We start from the raw sequence: 19,950 nt of genomic DNA, 5'->3' as shown, positions 1-19,950 counted from the left end.
AATTTATTCACATGCCTTTGCAATAACTAGATTGTGAGAAGATAGCCCCATGCTGTAACAATAACCAGTTGTTTGAGGTGCTTGCAGTTGTCTAATTAAAGTGTTTTGTTTTTTCAGACAATGTTGCTGGTCATTGGAATCTTTGCCTAGCCACGACTCAGCTTTGGGGGTGCTGGAGGGGTGGGAGGTGGGGGCTGGCCCATCCTGGCCAGAGAAAGACAGCTTGCCGTGTTCATTTTTGGAACACATCACCTGGTGTTTGTCAGAGCAGCCCCACAGGCCCTGTGGCAGGAGGGGCTGTGGGTCGGAGTGGTTTGCTGGGTGAAATGTGACCAAAAAAAAAAGCGTCTTTCCTACCAGCTGTTCCGTAGCAAGTCCTGTAAACAAGGGAACGATTGTCCTGTCCCGAGCTGGGGCAGCCACTCCTCCAGAGAACTGCCAAGGCACCGCAGTGAGAAACTCTCTTGTCCAGTGCTGAGGCCCCCGCGGCAGTTGGGTTTGAGGACCGAGTCCCTTCACCCTCATCCTGGAACTGCTTTTAGGGGCTGCAAGGACAACGCTGCTCAGAAGGATGATGCCACAATGGACTCAGCTGGAGGTAAAAATTACATTCAGCTTCACACCCAGCCCAGCTCTGTAGTGCCTGATTGCTGCAACCGGTCACAGATGCGTTCTTGACTACACAGAATGCTGACACGGGAATGAGAAGTGCCAGGGGCAGCCCAAGGCTGGCACAGCTCTGCCCTCTGCCTGGCCTTGGTGCTGCAGCAGCACTGGGGAGCCCTGCCCAGGCCTCGTCTGGTTCTGCTCCCCAGTGCAGCAGCTCCTCATCCTGCACTTAGACCTTGCCAAGCACAGTGGGGTATTTAATGTTCTCTTGTATTCAAAATGATTTTGTCACTTCCTGGAGGTACGGAAGAGGGGCAGACAACCAGATCTGAATGCTGGGCTAGACAGGATGATGCACATCAGACCTGTGTCTGAGCAACTGCACAGAGGGTGGGTTGGGGTTTTTTTTTGTTTTTGATAGCCTTATGCTGTCCTACACTACACCTGCTAGTGTAAAATATGAACTCCCATGTGTGTCCTTCAGAGCCAGCAGGTGTTCAGGATAGCATTTCTAGTGTATGATTTTAACTAGCAAGATTCTTCTGTAGTTAGACGCAAATTAGAATTTAAAGTGGCCCCCTTTTTCTTTTTGATATGTTAAAATGAATTACCACTTTTTTTACTGGGTGGGAGCAGCCACTTTCCCTCCTGTGCCTTTCAGTGTTCCTCACTCATGGGTTCCTCTCTGGTCTGAGATGGAGCCATTGAGCACCTCCTGTTGTGTGAGCAGGACTGAGAGCAGTTCCTGCTGAGATGGAAGGATGGGGAGCACAGCAGCACCATCCTGGCACAGCTTGCAGCAACAGGAATAAATGACCCCTAACTGCTACACAGCTCCTCCCAAGAGGAAGGTACTGCAGCACGCAGGTGCTTCCTGCTCTGTAACCAAGGTCACCTCTACCACAAAAATGCCCATCAGTGCCCCTGCTGACCCTTGGTAAACTGACCCAGGACTCTGATGTGCTCAGGGTGATTATTCCTCAACCTCTGAATGGAGCAGTGGCAAGAATCCCCCTCCTCCAGGCTGTTCCACATCTGTCTGTGCTACAGAAGTGAAGTCACAGCTGGAAACTGCAGAGAAGTGAAGAGCCTCAAAAGGAGCAGGGGAGATCAGAGACTTAAGGCCACTTTCCTGCTGATATAGCACCCTTTCAGGACAAGTAGGTAAAACTGACATAATTGTGATTTATTAACATGAATTAAAATGCCCAACCAGTGCTGCAATGTGACAGTATATTAAAAAAAAAAATTAAAGATCATATACTGTACTACTTTCACAAAGATCACACTTTTTTTTTTGCAAAAGACTTATTATATACAATACTATATCAAATGAAAGAAGCTTTAAGCAACTTTACAAGCGAAAGAAATACAGTATTTACAGCACTCGTCTCAGACATTAGAAACAGTCTATACATTAAATTACAATTTCTGCAAATAACTGATGAAACAAAAAGCCATGTCCACACCAAAACTATAAAAATCTGTATTGCATTGTTTCCTATCTCTATGCACACAAAAAACTGTTGACAGAAAATGGAAAAAAAAATTGTTAGTGCCATCACTTAGCCTGTGTACTTATTTAATTACATATGTATAAAAGTAATATAGAAAACTTTCACTAAATGAATTTAACTGCAACAATAAAATTTTAAACATTATGCAGCATCAAACCTACTGCCAGAAAAAACAGCTGGAATGTCCACTTACAAAATAAAAAGAAATACCTAATACTGGCTTAACAGCACATTTTCAGGAATTTTAAAAAGCAAAAAATGGAAAGGATACAATGGAAGAGCACTGGTGTTTGCTTTTATACAAAGTATCATGTACAAGCTTTAAAAAGTACCTTGAATAGGTACATATTAAATATACACAGTTTATATTACAGAACATTTTAAAAATGTTTATAACTAAAGGGATCTGTTTTAATGCCACCCTGACCCATGGTAATTGTTCTGGAAGGTGGGTGGCACCTGTGCTCTGTGAATGGGGATCTGTCCTGGCACGGGCGAGGCCTGCTGCTGCCCTTGCACTCCGTGGGGAAGGGTCACGGAGCCGGGGTGAGGGCAGAACCCGGAAGCAGTAGGTGTTGCAATACTGTTTGGTCCTTGAGGTTGGATGTGAGGACCCTGACCAGGGAGTGGACAATGAGGTCCTGTGCCAGCAGGCTGATGTTGAGGTCCAGGTCCTAACGTTGTGTGATGTGGGGCTTGAGAGGAATAGGAGGAGACGCTTGTGTGAGCATTGGAAGGGAAGTGGGGGGGTCCTTGATGAGATGGGTGGTGTAACCCTTGTGCTGATGAGGGGTGGTGCCCCGAGCCCATAACGCTGGATGGAGGGGGCGGCGGGGGAGGCGGTGCCGAGTTTACAACGTGCTGGTGTTGTGCTTGCAAACCTTGGTGTCCCGTCGAAGGATGGGGAGGTTGGTGGTGGGGGAGAGGACCTGGTGGTGGAGGTGGCGGTGGCAAATGGTGACCAGCAGCTTGAGAATGAATGTGTGATCCAGGAGCCACTGCCATGGCATGAACTGGACCGACAACATGTGCTACAGAGTGCTGCTGATGAGTACTTTGCTGCTGGACAAGGTGGGGTCCTGGAGCAGGTGGTGGTGGAGGAGGAGGAGGAGCAGCAGATGCCGATGCCTGGTGATGAATACTGGGGTTCTGAGAGGACAAAAAATGCCCTGCAGCTACGTGGTGGCCTGGCACCGTTTGCTGACCCGCAGTGCCAGGAAGTGCTTGATTTGGTCCAGATGAAAACACAGTCTGTTGGGGTATGCTGCCTTTCAGCTGGCTGTAGCTCTGGAAGTTTCCAGAGGGCTGCTGGCTTTGATAGTAAGTGGAAGAAGGGGGTGGAGGGGGTGGGGGAGGTGGCGCATTGCTGTTCAAATTTTGTTGGTTAAACTGGCTGTAGGAAGCTGAAGATTGTCCTGATGATGTCTGAGTGAAGAGGGGACCGCTAGCCTGCGCCTGATTACTGGGCTGGAGGGTCGGTGCCGCCGGGTAGAAGTTCCTGTGTGTTTCCCTCTGGGGTGTTCCAACTTGAGGTGACTGTGGATGATGAGGTCTGTATGGAGATCCCAGCTGCTGTGAGTGAGGCTTTGGTGAAAGGTAACCGTGCTGCACAGGCGCATGAGGGGTAGAGGACTTGGGGGGATTTTCTACATGAGGCGAAGGGGGGCAATGCAGCTTCAAAGGTGCGGAAGGCAACTTCTGTGAATGTGAAAGTTGCTCAGCAGAGCTGCGCAGATGTGACTGAGATGGATGAGTTTTTGAAAGTGCTTGGACGTTGTTTGTCAGCTGCTTCTGCTGCAGCTCAGATTTTGGATGATTCGCACTTTCAGTCTCAGGTGCATTAGCTGCAGTTTCCCAGTGCGAATCTGGTTTTGTGGGTGTTTTCCCAAGTGGCTGTGCTGAAACTACAGGACTCGGTGAAGAGGGCTGGAAGGGAAAGAAAGGCGGTCAGCACTCAATGTTTGAAATATTCAACCATGCATGCAATAAAAAAAAAGGACATCTCAGAACACTCTCCTCCCCAGATTGTGAAAAGAAGTGCTGAGGTGCAGGATATATATTTGGTCTGAGAAAAACATCAGTAACAGAGTAAACTTGAGAAGGAACTATTTTTATCAAGTATATATCAATAATTCTGCCAAGTCAAAGTGTATTTTAAAGTTGTAACAGAAACTTTAAAATACACTTTTAGTAGTCCATTAGGTCAAAGTCTGAATCTATTCTTTCTTAAAAGTTTTAGATTTCTGAATCTGAAAGAAGTAATGCCAGAGAAGACCACTTATAGGAATAAAGCAATTTTTTGAGTGATTTAACATTTTAAAGCTGGGGTAGTGAAAGCAGACAGACAAAATAAGACAACCCGAATCACTTCACTACTCAACATCCTTCTCCATATTATCAGAGCCCTCACTGCCAAACAATGCCAAACCCTTGCAGAGCAATAGCAACCTCCTGTTAAGGGTAAGTCACATCACTACTGTTGGTTCTGAGTGCCAGTTCTTCAGCATTCACACCTCAGAACAGCACAGATACATTCTCTCATCCATAAACACGTACATGTACTGAAAGCACAGCATATAAACCCACTTTTTAGTGTATATGGACAAATATTCTTGCAAATGTCTACCTATGTTAAACTGCTGCACAGATAGATGAAAATGTGTGTACGTCACCAAAGTAGGAAATCCTACTATTAACATTTTTAAAGGTGAATCAGAGATGGATGGAGCTATTCCTATGCATATTGTGCAAACACCTTGCATTACCTTGCTTGCTTTTGATGGACTCTTACAAGTCCTTTGTGAAGTATCTGGGGACGGACATTCAGAAGTTGGCTCTGGATTTTCAGAATCAGGTTCTACAGAAATAAAGCAGACATAAATATCAAAGTGGAAAAATCAACTCTTTTGCAGATGTCACTAAGCACTTTATATTTGACTTTAAAAGACCTATTAAAGCTGCTGTTAGACCACTGAATATGTCAAGTGTCATACAAGGTCATCTGCTTACTGACCTTCCATAATTTCAGTGAAAGAAGGGGCCTTAAGCTGCAACTGGGAAATGAGATTTGAATGAGATGGAGACTGAACATGAGACGGTGAGCATGGCCTACAAGGTGATTCTCCCCCTACAGACGAAGCAGACCCAAACACAGTATTAGAATTATTACAGATTACCATAGGGGAACTGGTTAGACTTCGGTATCTTCAAAACAATAAATCAACTCACCACTGTCCTTGTCTTTCCTATGATCACTGAGAAGTAAAGCTCTCTGATAACTTCGTTCTCTCACTTGTTCCACAGAGGTTGATGCAGTCCTGCAAGAGAAGGCCGTTTTAAATTTAAGAGGATGTACTCCCATGGTCCAAATTTAGGACAAGGTATATTCAAATACCGAGTCAGAGAAAATCTACAGTGTTGGCTGCATGTAACAACCAAATAACTGGTTGTGCATAAGGACTATTATTACTTAAGTGGTTTGTATCTATTTTCTCCCACTTTAAATACAGTAATTTCCTGCAACCATTAAAAACTAGCATTTGCTCTTACTAAGGAAATATCTGTAGATCTGTGGGTTTTTCTTTGTCTAAACAAATGAAAAGTAAAAAAAATAAAGGTCACAATTACTGGTTCATAGTCTCACTTTGCAGAAAACTGTCTTTGTCCAGAAGTGGAAGTAGTCATCTTGTTTGTTTGTTGTTAAGAATCTGCTCTTTAATAGCGGATGCACAGCTGTAAATTGCATACCACTACAAATCTCTGTTCAAACTTCTAAACTTGAGTTGCCAGACAGTGGGTATGCAGTGACACTCACATCTCTCTTATAACCTATTACATCTCTCAAACCTGACCAGGAACATCGTGACAGCACCCCACAAAACTATCTTCCCTTCTGGCAAGGATGTATGGCATCACTTTACAGTACTGCTGCAATGGAATAAGCCTTGGTGCTGCTCTGCAGCGTTATTGCATAATATAAGTAGTGAGTTCTTCCTGGTTAGCCTGTTTCCACAATTTAGGGCAGTAGCTTCTGCACAGTGAATTTAACAGCCACTTTTCAGTGGAACACTGAAGACTGCACTTATGTTCTCCCGTCAACTGGCTTTACAAAATCATCTTTTCTGGAATAGCTGGAGCATCTGAGTGGAAGGATATTCAACTCCTAAGCCCATGGTTCATCCTCACTACAGTTACACCATCAGTACCATATGATGAACATCAGCAGGATTTATTTTGCGCTACTGATGTTTTGGAGACAGTGACACCACAATTGACCATCTATTTTAAAGCTACCAAAACTCAGTGAAAAAACTGTACAGTGTTTTACACAGACTGAAGTCACTCCATCTCCCCATCCACACCTCTCCTCAGGATCTGGGATTGTTTGGAGTATCTGGCATTGCGCGCACTGCCCATATGGTCTGCAAACAAGGGAACCACTGAGCAAACACCAACAATGCTGTGTCACCACATGCTCCCACCTGAGCAGGAGCTGCTGGCCAGGCTGCATTCAGCCCTGCACAGGGCAATTAAGCAATAACAAATATCCCACACACATTCCAGCCAAAACTGAAAACCAGACCTCCTAAGGTCTTCCAGAAGCCTTTGCTAATCAGCATAGATTTTTCTCCTTTTGCACCTTATGCCCTACAGTACTTCTGGAAAGGCTTTGAGATTTAACATGAGAATTTCTCTTCATCTCACAGACAAAGCAGTGGAAATACAAGGACAAATGCTCAAATCAATACCTATTTTGCCATTAGAAGATAAATTAATTTAATAAATATCTTCTGGGTAATTCTTCATGTAATTGAATCATTATGAGACGTCTGCTGTATTTCTGAGAAAAAAGGTAAGACAACTCTTCAGTAAGCTGGAAGAATTTCCAGTCAGTAACCTGCAACAGCAGTCTTAATGAAAAACAGGTTTCAAATACCAAAGACTTAGATTCATATAAATAATTCTTCCAAATTAAACTTAAATCCTGTAATTTTGTGGCTTACCACTGAACTTCTGGTTCACTCTTCTCACTGGAGGAAGATTCCTTAACTGCACAGTTGTTGCCAGTGTCTTCTGGAGTTGCATTATAAACAGTAGTTGGCAGTGGTAAAGGCAGGCTTGCAGTGTTATCAGTTTGCTCCCCATTTTCACCACTGTTGTTATACCCATCACTAGCACCATTATTACTACTTGTATTTCCTCCACCAGCAGCATGAGGAGATACAGTAACCAGGGGGAAGCTGTCTGTCTTTGAGCCACTTTTTCGAGCTTCACGCTGCCTCTTTCGGTATTCTAACAAGGACACCTAAGGAGAAAAAACAACCCACAAACAAACATTAGAAAGAAGTTTTACCCATTTTCTTTCTCACAGTTTCTATTAAATGAACTTTATATTTCAGTAATACGTACCACGTAACTGGTTCAAAAAAAAAAAAGACAAATTAATTGAAGATATCTCACCACAGCTGCAGTAGAATTTAAAAAGTACTGAGCTACTATCAACTGTACAGGTGATATAAAAAAATGCTTCTGCCAAGAGAAGCAGTATGTGTTCTGTGTCAGAGAAGAAGCAGATGACACAGATCAGCAGAAGGTCCACTGCTGAAGTCATTTTCTTGGCTGTACAGTTTCTCCTGGAACTGCAGAATTTTACTATTACACTGATCTAGTAAAGCTAATTTCAAGAGATGCCACACCCATGTCTCAGATTGACTCCCTTGAATGAGAACCCACTACCCTTCTGCTTCATATACTAAAGGATGCACTAAGCTCTTCATGCCTTTTTTTAACATCCAGAATTTGCAACTTACTTTTCCCGCTTATTTTGTCTTAACTGCCCTTTAAGACAGACTGATTAAGAACATATTTTAAGCTAACTCTATTACTAAAAATAACGACACATGATTCCTATTTCATGTATTATGTATATACAATCACTACACCAAAGTTCCATGTAAGAAAAACCAGTTTTGGTGGTTAGTAAATTGCCTTCAGTGAAAAAAATACATGCTCAAATGTATTTGGATTTCAAATCTTCAGGATTTGAATTAGAAAGCTGAAATACTGACCTTCAGACCTACTTTATTCAGTAACTACACTAGTTTGGTAAAAATTACATTTAATATCTATGAACTTTCTTCTAGTTATCAACATCCTGCTCTGAACTATACAGCAGCCAAACCAACAAACTAAACTGCAATAATGAAAAATACTAATGTTTAACTGGCTTAATCCTCAATAAAACTGGACATCAATTTCTAAACAGAGAGAAAAACCAAAGCTGCTGTTTCCAGTCCTAAGAGGTTTTGTTTGTTTGCTTTCAAACAGATCTATTACAGACCCATCCATATGTCAGGGGAAAATCAGTGAAAAAATCCCAATTTTGCATTAAAAAGTTCAGGTTAAGAACTGATCTCACTTTCAAACAATTTTGTATTATTTCCATATCATGTGACAGTGACCCCCTAAAGAATACTGTTTTAAAGAAAACTTAAATGTTAAGAAACCGATGTAGTGTGGCCACAATGTACAGGTCTGTATTGATAAAGGACTTGTGCAATAGTAAGAGAAAACAGGAGCAAATGTCCACAAAAATACAGAAAGATGCAAAAACATCCTACAAAGACCTACCTAAGGATATTGCTGTCTTACATGACCCTAGGGAAAAGGCTTTTATGAGTCTCCTACAGAATTCCTGAATCCTCACCTTTCACCTTAGGTGGCATCTAGCCAATCAACTCTTTTTTTTATACTAGGGTTTCAAATTCTTGTGTGTCCTCAGAAATCCTAAACCCCCTTCTCTTTCGGGGTACAGATGCAATTTGTTCTGGCTGTTTCTTCAAACAGACTTTCAGACAGGAATCCTGGGACTGGAGGGGTGAAGGGAGCAGCCACCCCTTTCTTTAGTGGAGGATTAGTGTAGCGTAAGCTCTCAGCAGTAACAACCTGGAACAATCCTTGCCAGCAAGGGACGTGGGGACGGTTACTGAAGTACTAAGTGCTGCTGGAATTTGTGAAGACTAATTTAGGCTTCAGAAAAAGAAGACTGTCAAGTTAGAGGAATTTTAGCTTATGCTTTCTTTTCAGGTTTGCCAAAATAGCAGGGCTACAGTAACACACACACAATCTATCAAATTCTCAGGGCCGTGACCAGGTAAGATCAGAGCTCCTACAATATTGCTCCATTTATGTCTCAGCTTGAAGCAAGTAAACAAAGTTCTGATGAAGAACTACTGAAGGAAGACTCCTCAGTGCTCCACAGCAGGATGCCCCAGAGCAGCAGCAATATACAAGGGGCTGCAATGTGACCAAAAAACCCCAAACCCTATTGTTCAGGCATGTACACATGCAGAAAACCCCATCCTCCTCATCACTACTTCTGTAAAGAAAATAAATCACACCTTTCAAACAAGAAATATTACTAGAGTCTGTGGTAAGGCAGAACAGGCAAGCTGGTACACTGGAGACCACTGCCTTTCATATCTGTCATTCTTTCTGCAAAGGGAGTCTACCTGACAGTGCAATGCAGTCTAAGAATTACACAAAGTAACCTGCAATCCTGGTTTGAGTTACCCATGACAACATCACTTATCTACAACAACTGTTTCATGAGAGTAGCAAATTTAGATTGTGCTTACTTTTCAAACAAAAAAAAAACCCTCAAAAAACCCAATTAAGGCAAGAAAAATATTTCTTGGAACTAAGGATTTCCATGCAGTTTTAACTTTCAAATCTGAGTAACATAAATCTGTTCTTGCAACTTCTTGCAGTAATTCATAACAGATGTTCACAGTATGTGGTCTCTATGATGCTAGTATATATTCTGCGTAACAGAGTACCGTAACACCAGGTGGCATAAGCAACCATTTTCAAACCTGAAAAGCAATTATTTATTGGGCAATTCATTTAAGACTCATGAAATAAAATTTGTATCTTTTACGTTGAAAAAATGTATTTACTAATAGTTTTATGCAGCTTTGCTCTTTGCCCTTCATTACTTCTCCTGAATGTCTACTACAATGTAGTATGTAAATATGAGCTGGTTTTTATTACATTGGGGTTCTTTCTGTTATAGAAACATCATTAGCAGACAATGGAAGACAGACCAAATGATTCTTAAATGTATAACCTTTTTCTTTTGTGGAGGGTTCTGGGGTGTGCAATTTCCATCCATCAAATTGTCGTTATTGACAGTCCTTCCAAAGCCAGGTGCAATTCCATCTTCTGAAGTACAAAAAACAGATGCTTCCATGAACATGCCTCTTGCATCGTCTTGAATCAGGCACTTTGACTCGTTTATTCTGAATCCACCTCCTACCTCCAACTGATGTGAAGGGGTCAAGTCCCTCAAATTAGAATTCATTGAGAAATTTACACCTGTCCTGTCAGGACTTTTTACCCAGGAAGAATAAATTGTGCCCCGTCCACAATGAGCAGTTTCTAATTGGCTGTTTGAATCAGTCCTATCATGTGTGGGGGCTTCCAGGTTTTTATGCAGTGCACTTTGCTCAATTACTTCGAGTCCCAGCTGGAGGTCTGACACAGATTCCATTTCTCCAGTGCACTGCCGTGTGACATCAGTCCTATTCCTTGGACTAGAATATCCAATAGTCTTTATTTCTTGCAGGCCCATTTCTGTCAGGTTGGAATTTCTGAAAGAATTCAGTGCTAGAATCGATGCTCTGTCGTAACCCTACAGGAAGAAAAAACATGTAACTATTTTTTCGTACTCCATCAAACTTATTTGACATTCAGATGTGCCTTTAAGTGGGATTAAAGGCCTTCCAGTAGCACAAATTTATCAATTTTTAAGAAACAATTCTACAGCCAGACTCTTAGTTCTACTATTCCCATGTACTACGTTAAAACATTTTAGTAAAATGTATATTAACCAAAGTAAAAATAAACATTAAGTGCCAGGTTTTATTTATGACTGACAGAAGAAGGGGAAGAGCTTCAAAAGGAACAAGTCCCAGGCTAGGAAGCTAGAAAGCACTTGCTTCAACATAAAAGCAATCCTCCTCAGTGTCAAAACACCTATTTCCAAGAAGGAGAAGGAATGAGAAGTTTTTCCAAGACACTTCTGAATTTTAGCATGAAGCCCTATGGCAGGACACATGCCCCCTGCAGGCTGGGAATACCCAGGCATATTCCAACAGCACTTGCTCTTCAACTAATCCACCACCTATGCTGATTTAATAACTGTCTGCTCTGTTCTTTCACTTTGAGCATAACTGGGATCAACAGAAACAACTAAGAAATGTGGTAACAAGGAGAAATGTTAATCTGAATCTAACTACAGCCTGGAAAGCAAAGTGTTCTCTTTCTGTTCCTATTTACAAACTGCAGTAGTTACTCCTTTCCATTACAGCAGGTGATCCTGGATCCAAATCACAGTTTTAAAGTGATACAGAGAGAAACCAGTTTAAAATAGAAAAATATAACAGATAAAGTGGAAATATGAAGGAGTAAGCAAGTAAAACCTATGGGGAAGTTAGCCTTTAAATTCTCAGGAACTTGAAATTACACCATTTGCAGGTTTTGCAAATTTCCTTACCTCTTGACTGTAAGCTCGCCTTTTTATTTCTGGGGAACTGTCAGGTGAGGAAATATTCTAAATAAACAAGAAGAAATTGCAAGTCAATTAATTTTTCAGCCTAGAGAAATACCTCACCCCCCATTTTGTAGCAGGAGTACAAAATACTGAATTACACTGCAATGTCTGAACAGCTTCTCTGAACGCTCTAAAATTCATTCTAAATCTCACCTCAAAGTGCATGGTATTTCCATGTATACATGGAGTTACAGGAGTAACTGGTGAATAGATGGGTTTGTAACCATTTCGACAAGCTTCATCTTCTGTTTTTACCCTGGGAGGAGTAGCAAACAAGGATGGCTCGGAGGCAGTGATGTCAGCATGGGTTGGTGTGGCATAGGGAGAAGGAGTAGGTGTGGAGGTTTCTGAGAAAGCAGACTCCAACAGCTGATACAGTCTTCGTTTTTTTAGTGGTGTGGTTAGATCTATATTAAAATTCAAAAAAAGTTATATGATTTCTAGACATAACAACCACTTAGAGTTGTTTAAGTACTTTAGGTAATGAAATTGTGAATTCCAAATTTAAGAATTCTAAGATCAAAAAAATCTCTGAAGTGCAGGCTTGCTGACAGATGAACTTTTAACAGCCTACAGGCTTCCTGAAAAATAAACTCTTAACAGCCTACAGATACATCAGTAAGTGAATTCCGTGTGCTAGGATGCTGGGAAGAACTGCCTATGTCTCCAGAGAAGGCAAAGTCAACTTCTATGCTTTTTCAAGACTGCTCAGCTAAAAGGTGGTTGTAGTGCACTCCAATTTTCTATTACACCTGAAAGATTACACGGCTTTTCCCCCTGTGTGCTACACTGGCATACCGAGGTTTAAAGGCATTCCACGTGTAAGGAAAGCATAGAAAATTAAATTTATAACCTGACATCTTAATACTAAAACCAAAACCATTAGTCTTTTGGTGACTGGAAATGCTAGGATATATAATGGTTTCTTATCTAATATACATTAAAGGAGGAAAAACTCCCAGGCACTATGCAACTAAGCATTTCTTTCAAAGAAAGCATCAGGAAAACATGCAAATATGCCTGGAATTTTCATCAAGTCATCAATTTAAAAACACAGTGCTCCACAATCAGCTACTTCATCATAGCTTTTATGTAGTGCATTTACAAAAGCTTCACACCTGTTAAGGAACAGCTGTCATTCAGTAATAAAGGACTTTTATGTTCACCATTGATGGCTGGACTTCTAGATCTCTCTTGTGATGGTGAATTAAATCTATCAATCGTTGTTGAGTTTTCTTCTTCCAAAGCCTGCTTCAACCAACGCTGTAAAAAACGAAGAAGTTCTAATTAGCAACTTAAAACTTTAATGATGAACATTTCAAAATGTGTGGCATGACTGGTTTGCCAAACAGCCTTTTTCTGCCTGAATTTATGCTAGTAAATAAAGACTTCTTTTTAATTAATATGGGACAGAACACTGTAACAAAGGGAAGCATTACCTTCTTACAAGAGCCAGTAATGTTTTCCACAGGTTCTTTTTTCCTCCTCTTTTCTGAAAGGAATGGAGAAGTAAAACGGATATAGTGCTTTGGAGTTGAATACACGTGTGGACTGTAAGTGAGACCAGGTAAAGAATTCAGCTGGGTAGCCAGAACTTCAGGGTCGGTGGTTATGCGTAGAGGCCTTTCTGGTAGAGTGTCTGTAGGCTTCCCTGCTTTATCACTCTTTTCACTTAACCATTCACTAACCAAGTGCTAAACAGAGAGAAAAAAAAAATTAGCGTTTTATGAGTATGTTTACCAGTGGCTTTTTAGAAGTGTTTAGTTCAATTATTCATCTAGTTAACTACTGCACAAACCAGATAGAGTTTGTTTCCAGGCTCCAAGTTTAAGAATACCTAGCAAGAATGAGTTCAGTTTTAGGGAAATCATGGAACAGCAGAAGAAATAGTACAGATTTGCTTACACACCAGTTTGGGAGAGGGCGGGGGTGTTTTAGTTTGTTGTAAACTACACTTAGTTCTTTTGCATTTAATGCTCACTGAACATTACAATACAAGTGCCCAGATCAACAGTATTTAGGATGTCAATTTAGTAACAGAATTCTAAAACAAAATTTAAACTTGTGCATGAGTATCCAGGCTGAGGAGAAATAGTTAACAGAGCAAAGTTAAAGAAGCCCCTCATCAGATTTCCATACTGTCAGGACTGCGCCTCAGTCAACATGTCAGGCAGCTGCCTTCAACACTCTTCTGTAGAAGTAAATGTGGTGTAATTTAACACAAAGACACACTGGTCTAAAAAGGCTAGTCTTTCCTAGCTGGTTCAGTGTTTTTAAAAAAATATGCCAGTAGATTTTAGTTTTTATTAACAGATAAACTAACCTCCTGGATTTTACAGTGATTCAAAATTAAGGGCATGCAACATTAAATAATATTAGTATGATATTAAGACTTTAACACAAATTATTATAATACATTTTATTTTGTCTTTTAAAAATCCATTTTTATTAATTTTTAAAGCAAGACCTTCTCTGCACTTAGGGTACACTGGATGCAATGCAGAGACATTTCACAGATACCTGAAGCCTGAATTTTACTGCACTTTTTTGCTGTTTCAGAGTATTAAACATTTCTTCCTTCTTTTCTGCTATGCAACAGGCAAGAAAGGAAGAAGTGTTCCCCCCCACAAGAATGTAACAGTGATGCAAATAAGCAGTGTAATAGAATGACTCAAGTACCTTTTGGAAAAAAACCAATCTAAATTATGTTTGGGGGTTTAAGATAGAAAACCATCTTAAAACTGTTATTTTTCTTTTGACACGAAGTTTTGATCTATGACTTCCCCACCCCCCCCTTCCTCTACTGATTAAAATTTTCGGGACTTCTTGTAAATCACACTACAAGTATTTTTTAATGCATTCTGTGAAGTTTAAAGCAGAAAGCTGTACTGCTTTAGTTGTACTTGCAGATTTAAGATTTCTGACTGTCTTTTAATATTGTGCCATTTCGTACAACTTTTCTGCAATGCAGTCTAATGGAAAGAAATTTAAAAGCAAGCATTAAAGAGTAAAGAATTTTCCCTCCAGACATGCACATACACATTCAGGGTGTTTAGATCCATTGACTTCAGAACAGACATCTGAGAAGTACTAGGAGTTAGTGAGTTCCTTGGAGATATTGTTTGCTACCTGAAGCATACATTGAACAAAGGAAGAAAGGCAACTTTTATTTCCTTGGATTTTTCTTTAAATTCAGCTTTAATTATATTTTGGTTATGTATATTATTTCAATTCATTTAGAAAGCTCATTAAGAAAACACTTTGTTCCAAAATTGCTCTGAAGATGTATTTTAGAAGTGTTTTAAATCCTAACTAACTTGCACCACACGACGTTACAAATATTTTAATGTATTACCAATGAGCAACTACATTGGTGATTTTTCAAGAAATGAGTAAACATTTTAAAAACAACCCATACGCACAGTTGCACACTGATGAAGCAGCCTATAATTTTTTTAAAACTCTGTTAAGGTCTGTATTTTCCTCATCCCTTAAGACACTTACCTTCTTTGTTTTTGGATACTTTGTAGGGCATTTACTAAGTGCTGGAGCTTCTGTTTCAGTAACCATTTCTGTAACAACAGTTTCTGTTTCAGGCTCAGCTACCAGTGCAGCATTCTCAGTTTCATTATGCTGAGAAGTTACTTCCACATCAGGAGAGGAGGGCTGGATATCTGAACACATGCTGACGGTCCTGTGCCGCCTGCGCTGCTGTCCGATGTGAGTTCTACTCCGGGAGAAGCTTTTCCTCTGTTTAGTTCTATTAACTTTGGCTGGGGTGGGCTTGGTGGCAGTTTCTTCTTTTGCCGGTTCCTGGGACAAGACAGAAGTCAAGTAAACAGATCCCATACATGTTTAGAGCTACTTATTTTTCTTAGGAAAAAACAGAAGTCAGTTCCCTCTTCTTTTACAGAAGAAAGTCTCAATCTCATTTTTGTTGTCAGAACTACAATAATTCTCTCCTTCTTGAAGGCAAATGACAGGATTTCCAGTAGTTTCCTCCCAAGCACGTGCTGCATCATCAGCAGTGTTCACACACACCCATCACTAGTCAGATCATGACAGATCTGTATAAGAACTGACATTCATTCATCCATAAGCTAGGAATCAACTGCTTATATCATGATGTCTTTCAGTCCAATATTCTTGTGGCAAATCATAGTTTACTAGGTGTTTAGCTTTGTCACAAAAGGTACTTAAGAGAATGCTGACACACATAGCTGAGGGAAACAAACCGGACTGAGAATTGTTATATGAGTATTTGCAAACTAAGAAGCATCCATTAACAACAGAGTCAAAAACTGTTTGTAAAACATTAAGTATCATCTGCAAGGACTCAGAAAAAACCCAAACTTTACTAACTCATTTCCTTCAAAATAACAAAGATTATAATACTGTGTGTTCCTGAAAAACCCACTAAAGAAACAAATGGTTCTCTATTGGTTACAGAGGGTGCCTAAGGACAGTCACCTCCTGTGGCTAAAGTCAACACTGATAAATGTTCTATCCTGAACTTCAAAGACAGACTGAATTACACAGCTGGTGTGTGTGTATGTTTGCATGAATTCATGTAACTGATATTCTTCATTAAAGAATTCTATATGTATCTTATCTGCAAAAAAAATCAGGAGCTAATAAAATGTAATGTCAAAGAACATTTTGGTTACATGTATTTGAGTTCAGAGAAAAATAAAATTCATACATCTTAACATGCAGCTTGCCATCCAAACTGATAAAATATGCAATGTTAAAAGCTAGCTTTAAAATAACGCTCCCGATAACTACCTGAATAAATTCAGCATCATTGAGAATCTGTGCTTCCTTGCATTCTGATTTAACCTCCGTTTTTGCTGTGCTGATTCTTTCCAAAGCCTGTTCTCTTCTTTTTTCTCTTTTTTCTAGTCTGGCAAAAGCTTGCAGGATAGCTTCCATTTTCCGTTCTTCTCTTGTCTGATGGATTTAACAATAATCATGATCAGTTTTAGTCATTATCTTCCATATATATATAAATATGTAAATACTCTCACTCCTATTTTTTTAAGGACTTCTACACATGTTCAGTATATGTCTGACATGAAGATCAAGCTCAGCAGCAGCTCAGATTAAAGGGATATGTTACAATCACTGCAAATACTAGACTTCTGAAGAAAGGCTTGCAACCATACCAGCTTGACAAACAAGAAAATCCTACTCTGAATTTAAGAACTTGCCCAAGTTTTTGAATACTTAACAAAAACGGGCAGATTCTAAGATGCTAGTTTTATTAACACTGTTCTACCAAAATCTGAAAATTAGGATTTCTGAGACTTTTTATTCAAGTAGGGAATTCAAATAAAATAGGGGAAAATCTTGATTCTCAATGCTAGCTATAAAAATGGCCATAACAAATAACAAGCAATAATAAAGAGCAAATAATGAGATCTAAAACTGGCATTGCAGAAATAATCTAAAGACACTTATAAATTATATACAGTTGAAGATAAAAGCAGATTTTTGTCAGAATGCAGTGATGAACCCAGATGAACTGTTCTCAAATAGCAAGCCTTGCATTTTAAGGCTAAGTTCATGTAAGGATCTGACTTTGCACATGTGCAGATCCTACAAGCCCACAAAAAGACAGCAATTAGCATGGGAAGAGCAGGTGTCACTAAGCCTTAATTATGCCTTTTAGGCAGCTACTTGCTTCCCAACTTACCATCTTCCTTTTCCTTTCTGCAATCTGCTCCTCTGATTCCATTTCTACTTCATTGCTAATGGGAGTTTTTTCTTCTATATCATCAATAAAATCTGGCTCCTGCAAAATGGAAATGACCGTTTTACAGAAGTTCTACTCTTGCAAATTAGAGTCATCTAAAACCTAAACAGAACTAAGAATCCTCAGATCACTACATCAGAAGTAACCAAGCCAACAGATCAGGATGTAAAGTGTTCCATCCCCACTCCCTTATGCCACCAAGCAAGAAGCAGTATCAGAATTAAACCTTCAAAACAAAAGAAACTTTTGGACACTAACAATGGCCACTGCTCTAACCACTTTGTAATCAGTTAAACAGTTAGGAGCTTTATATTATCCACCCACAAAAAAATATTACTTTTAGTGAAATAGAATGAATGCCAAAGTAGATGTTATCAATTACACCGAAGTTTTACTCAGCTCTGAAGTGTACTCAATTGAAGTCACATTTTCCATTTGAATATATATATACATAATGATGGTGCCACATCATATGGAAACACAAAAGCTACCTAAAAATGGTTTTCTGTTTTGAAAGAAAAAACAAGCATGACAAAGTGTAACTTTGAAACTAATTAAGTGTTCACTAGTCCTATATGCAACTTCACTTTTACATTAAGGACTAGACAAAGATTTAACGTTTGTCCTAAAATATATATAGAAACATAAGAGACCAGGCAAATAGTAGCTTTTTCCTGGGGTGATATATATGATGCTACTCTAAAGAAAGTGTATGGGAAAACGTAAATTTACTTCTAACAGATTTATTCTTCCCACAACTCCTACTCTTCAATTTTGAAAAATAATACAAGTTCTCCTGTGAATGTTCTATATAAGCACTGTATATATTACATTAAAACATTAGGAGAAGATTCCATATACTAGCTATCATTTCTTGAAAACATGACACAAAACACAAATCAAAAATCACGCTCATGATGAGAAAGTTTAAATACTACCCCTCTGGAAACCATGCAAGTCACATGCAAATCTCCTGGACTTCCAAGCATTTTTAAGCTATTTATCATCTTAGGAAAACTGGGTGTCAGTATGCTCATTTTTACCTTATTTTTCAGTCCTAAAATGATGTTAAAAGAACTAGGAATTGCTCCCTCCTAGAGTAAGTCCCTTTTCTCTGCCCCTAAATCATCATCAAAAAACCATCATATAAAAAAAAAATCACCACCACTACCCTCAAAATGATGAAATGTAGACATTTAAAAAGGTAACAATCTAATAATGCTGAATAGTTATCATTAATAGCTGCTCTGCAAAATTAGTAATTTATGTCATGGACCCCTCCCAACAGTTCTTTCAGACTCAAAATTCAAAAAAAGACTAATGTAAAATTTACTATCCCAGTACATTACCAGATAGCTTTACCATACTACCTACACATTTAGTTTCAAAACACTTTCTTCCTCCCAACTGAATTAAACACAGAACTGCAGAGCTCCATTAAAAATGGAGCTGCAGTCAACACTCAATGTTCTGGATTGGAGTTCTGTTTTAAGAGCAGGGCTATGTACTGCTATGTTGAAAATACTTCTGAGTAACATGGGCAAACTAACCAAAAGGCACTTCAAGATGGACTGGGAGCTCCTAAAACCATGACATGAGGCCTTCACATCAGAGAATCACAAAGACATTCAGAGGAAAAAAGTCCAGCATAGCTTTAATTACAACTGAATATTAAAGAAAACTGAAAATAATATATAAAATTCTAAACAGCTTATCCATCATTCTGACTTTTGATAAATCTCCACATTTGCTTTTCAGTGACTAGTTAAAATTCCTTTAGTAGCTGTATGAAAGGAGAGTATCTGTATTTAAGAGCATTTATTTCTGAGCATCTTTGTGTCAGTACCTGGTTATTAGAAATGGACAGCCTGAGGGGAGAGAGTTTCCTCTGTTTATTATCTGCAATTTTCATTTTGGTGGCTGCTCCTTCACAATCCAATGTGATGTTCTGATTTTGAGTCTCTTTTTCTCTTGAAACGTCTTTCTCTTTCTTTCCCTTTTTCCTTCTAGTTTCATATCCAGTATTGATGTTTTCTGTAGGCTCGGAACGCCTGAGAACTGGACACTCAGGATTTTCTTTGAGGCAAGCACAATCCACTTTGTATTTACTGCAAGTAATTAAATGCAAGTAGGCATATTTGATTAGGTTGTACAGCAATGAGATCATTCCATACTAAATCACTGATATTTCACATTAAACATGTGCTATAATGCAAACCAACCATGTTAAAATCCAGGTGACTTGAGTTTTCACCACAGTATACAACACTACTGTAACTCAAAAACCTTATCTACTGGTTAATTCTTTAGCTCTGCCACATGGAATTCTTTTAAATTCAAGGTTAGTATTCTGCTTGAAGGCCAAAAGACATCTAAAACCTGAGTATAATCCTAGGTGGAAATATAACAACACAAAATAGACACATGAAGTCAGAGAGTTCATTTTATATGCAAAG

General features: G+C 39.4%; 1 protein-coding gene across 3 annotated transcripts in view; it reads right to left on the bottom strand.

Annotated features, from left to right (window-relative positions):
• Positions 1–1,786: 1,786 nt before the first annotated feature.
• The window catches only part of KMT2E (lysine methyltransferase 2E (inactive)), a 56,482-nt gene continuing 38,318 nt past the window's right edge, over positions 1,787–19,950 (bottom strand). For 2 of the 3 annotated variants that reach the window (XM_084206454.1, XM_084206455.1), the window contains 14 exons: positions 19,341–19,602; positions 17,435–17,533; positions 16,525–16,689; positions 15,244–15,552; positions 13,179–13,433; positions 12,858–13,002; positions 11,893–12,146; positions 11,683–11,739; positions 10,255–10,818; positions 7,130–7,431; positions 5,355–5,443; positions 5,140–5,253; positions 4,892–4,983; positions 1,787–4,052 (listed from right to left, as the gene is read on the bottom strand). In XM_084206454.1, the coding sequence (XP_084062580.1) occupies positions 2,538–4,052; positions 4,892–4,983; positions 5,140–5,253; positions 5,355–5,443; positions 7,130–7,431; positions 10,255–10,818; positions 11,683–11,739; positions 11,893–12,146; positions 12,858–13,002; positions 13,179–13,433; positions 15,244–15,552; positions 16,525–16,689; positions 17,435–17,533; positions 19,341–19,602 (4,222 nt within the window). In that variant the 3' untranslated portion in view covers positions 1,787–2,537. The remainder of the gene's footprint in view (positions 4,053–4,891; positions 4,984–5,139; positions 5,254–5,354; positions 5,444–7,129; positions 7,432–10,254; positions 10,819–11,682; positions 11,740–11,892; positions 12,147–12,857; positions 13,003–13,178; positions 13,434–15,243; positions 15,553–16,524; positions 16,690–17,434; positions 17,534–19,340; positions 19,603–19,950) is intronic. The other variant, XM_084206456.1, reaches the window with a different exon arrangement.

The sequence above is a fragment of the Fringilla coelebs genome (genome assembly GCF_963513975.1).
Source record: "Fringilla coelebs genome assembly, chromosome: 5".
Classification (NCBI taxonomy): Eukaryota; Metazoa; Chordata; class Aves; order Passeriformes; family Fringillidae; genus Fringilla; species Fringilla coelebs.
This window is presented reverse-complemented; position numbering and strand designations above follow the sequence as displayed.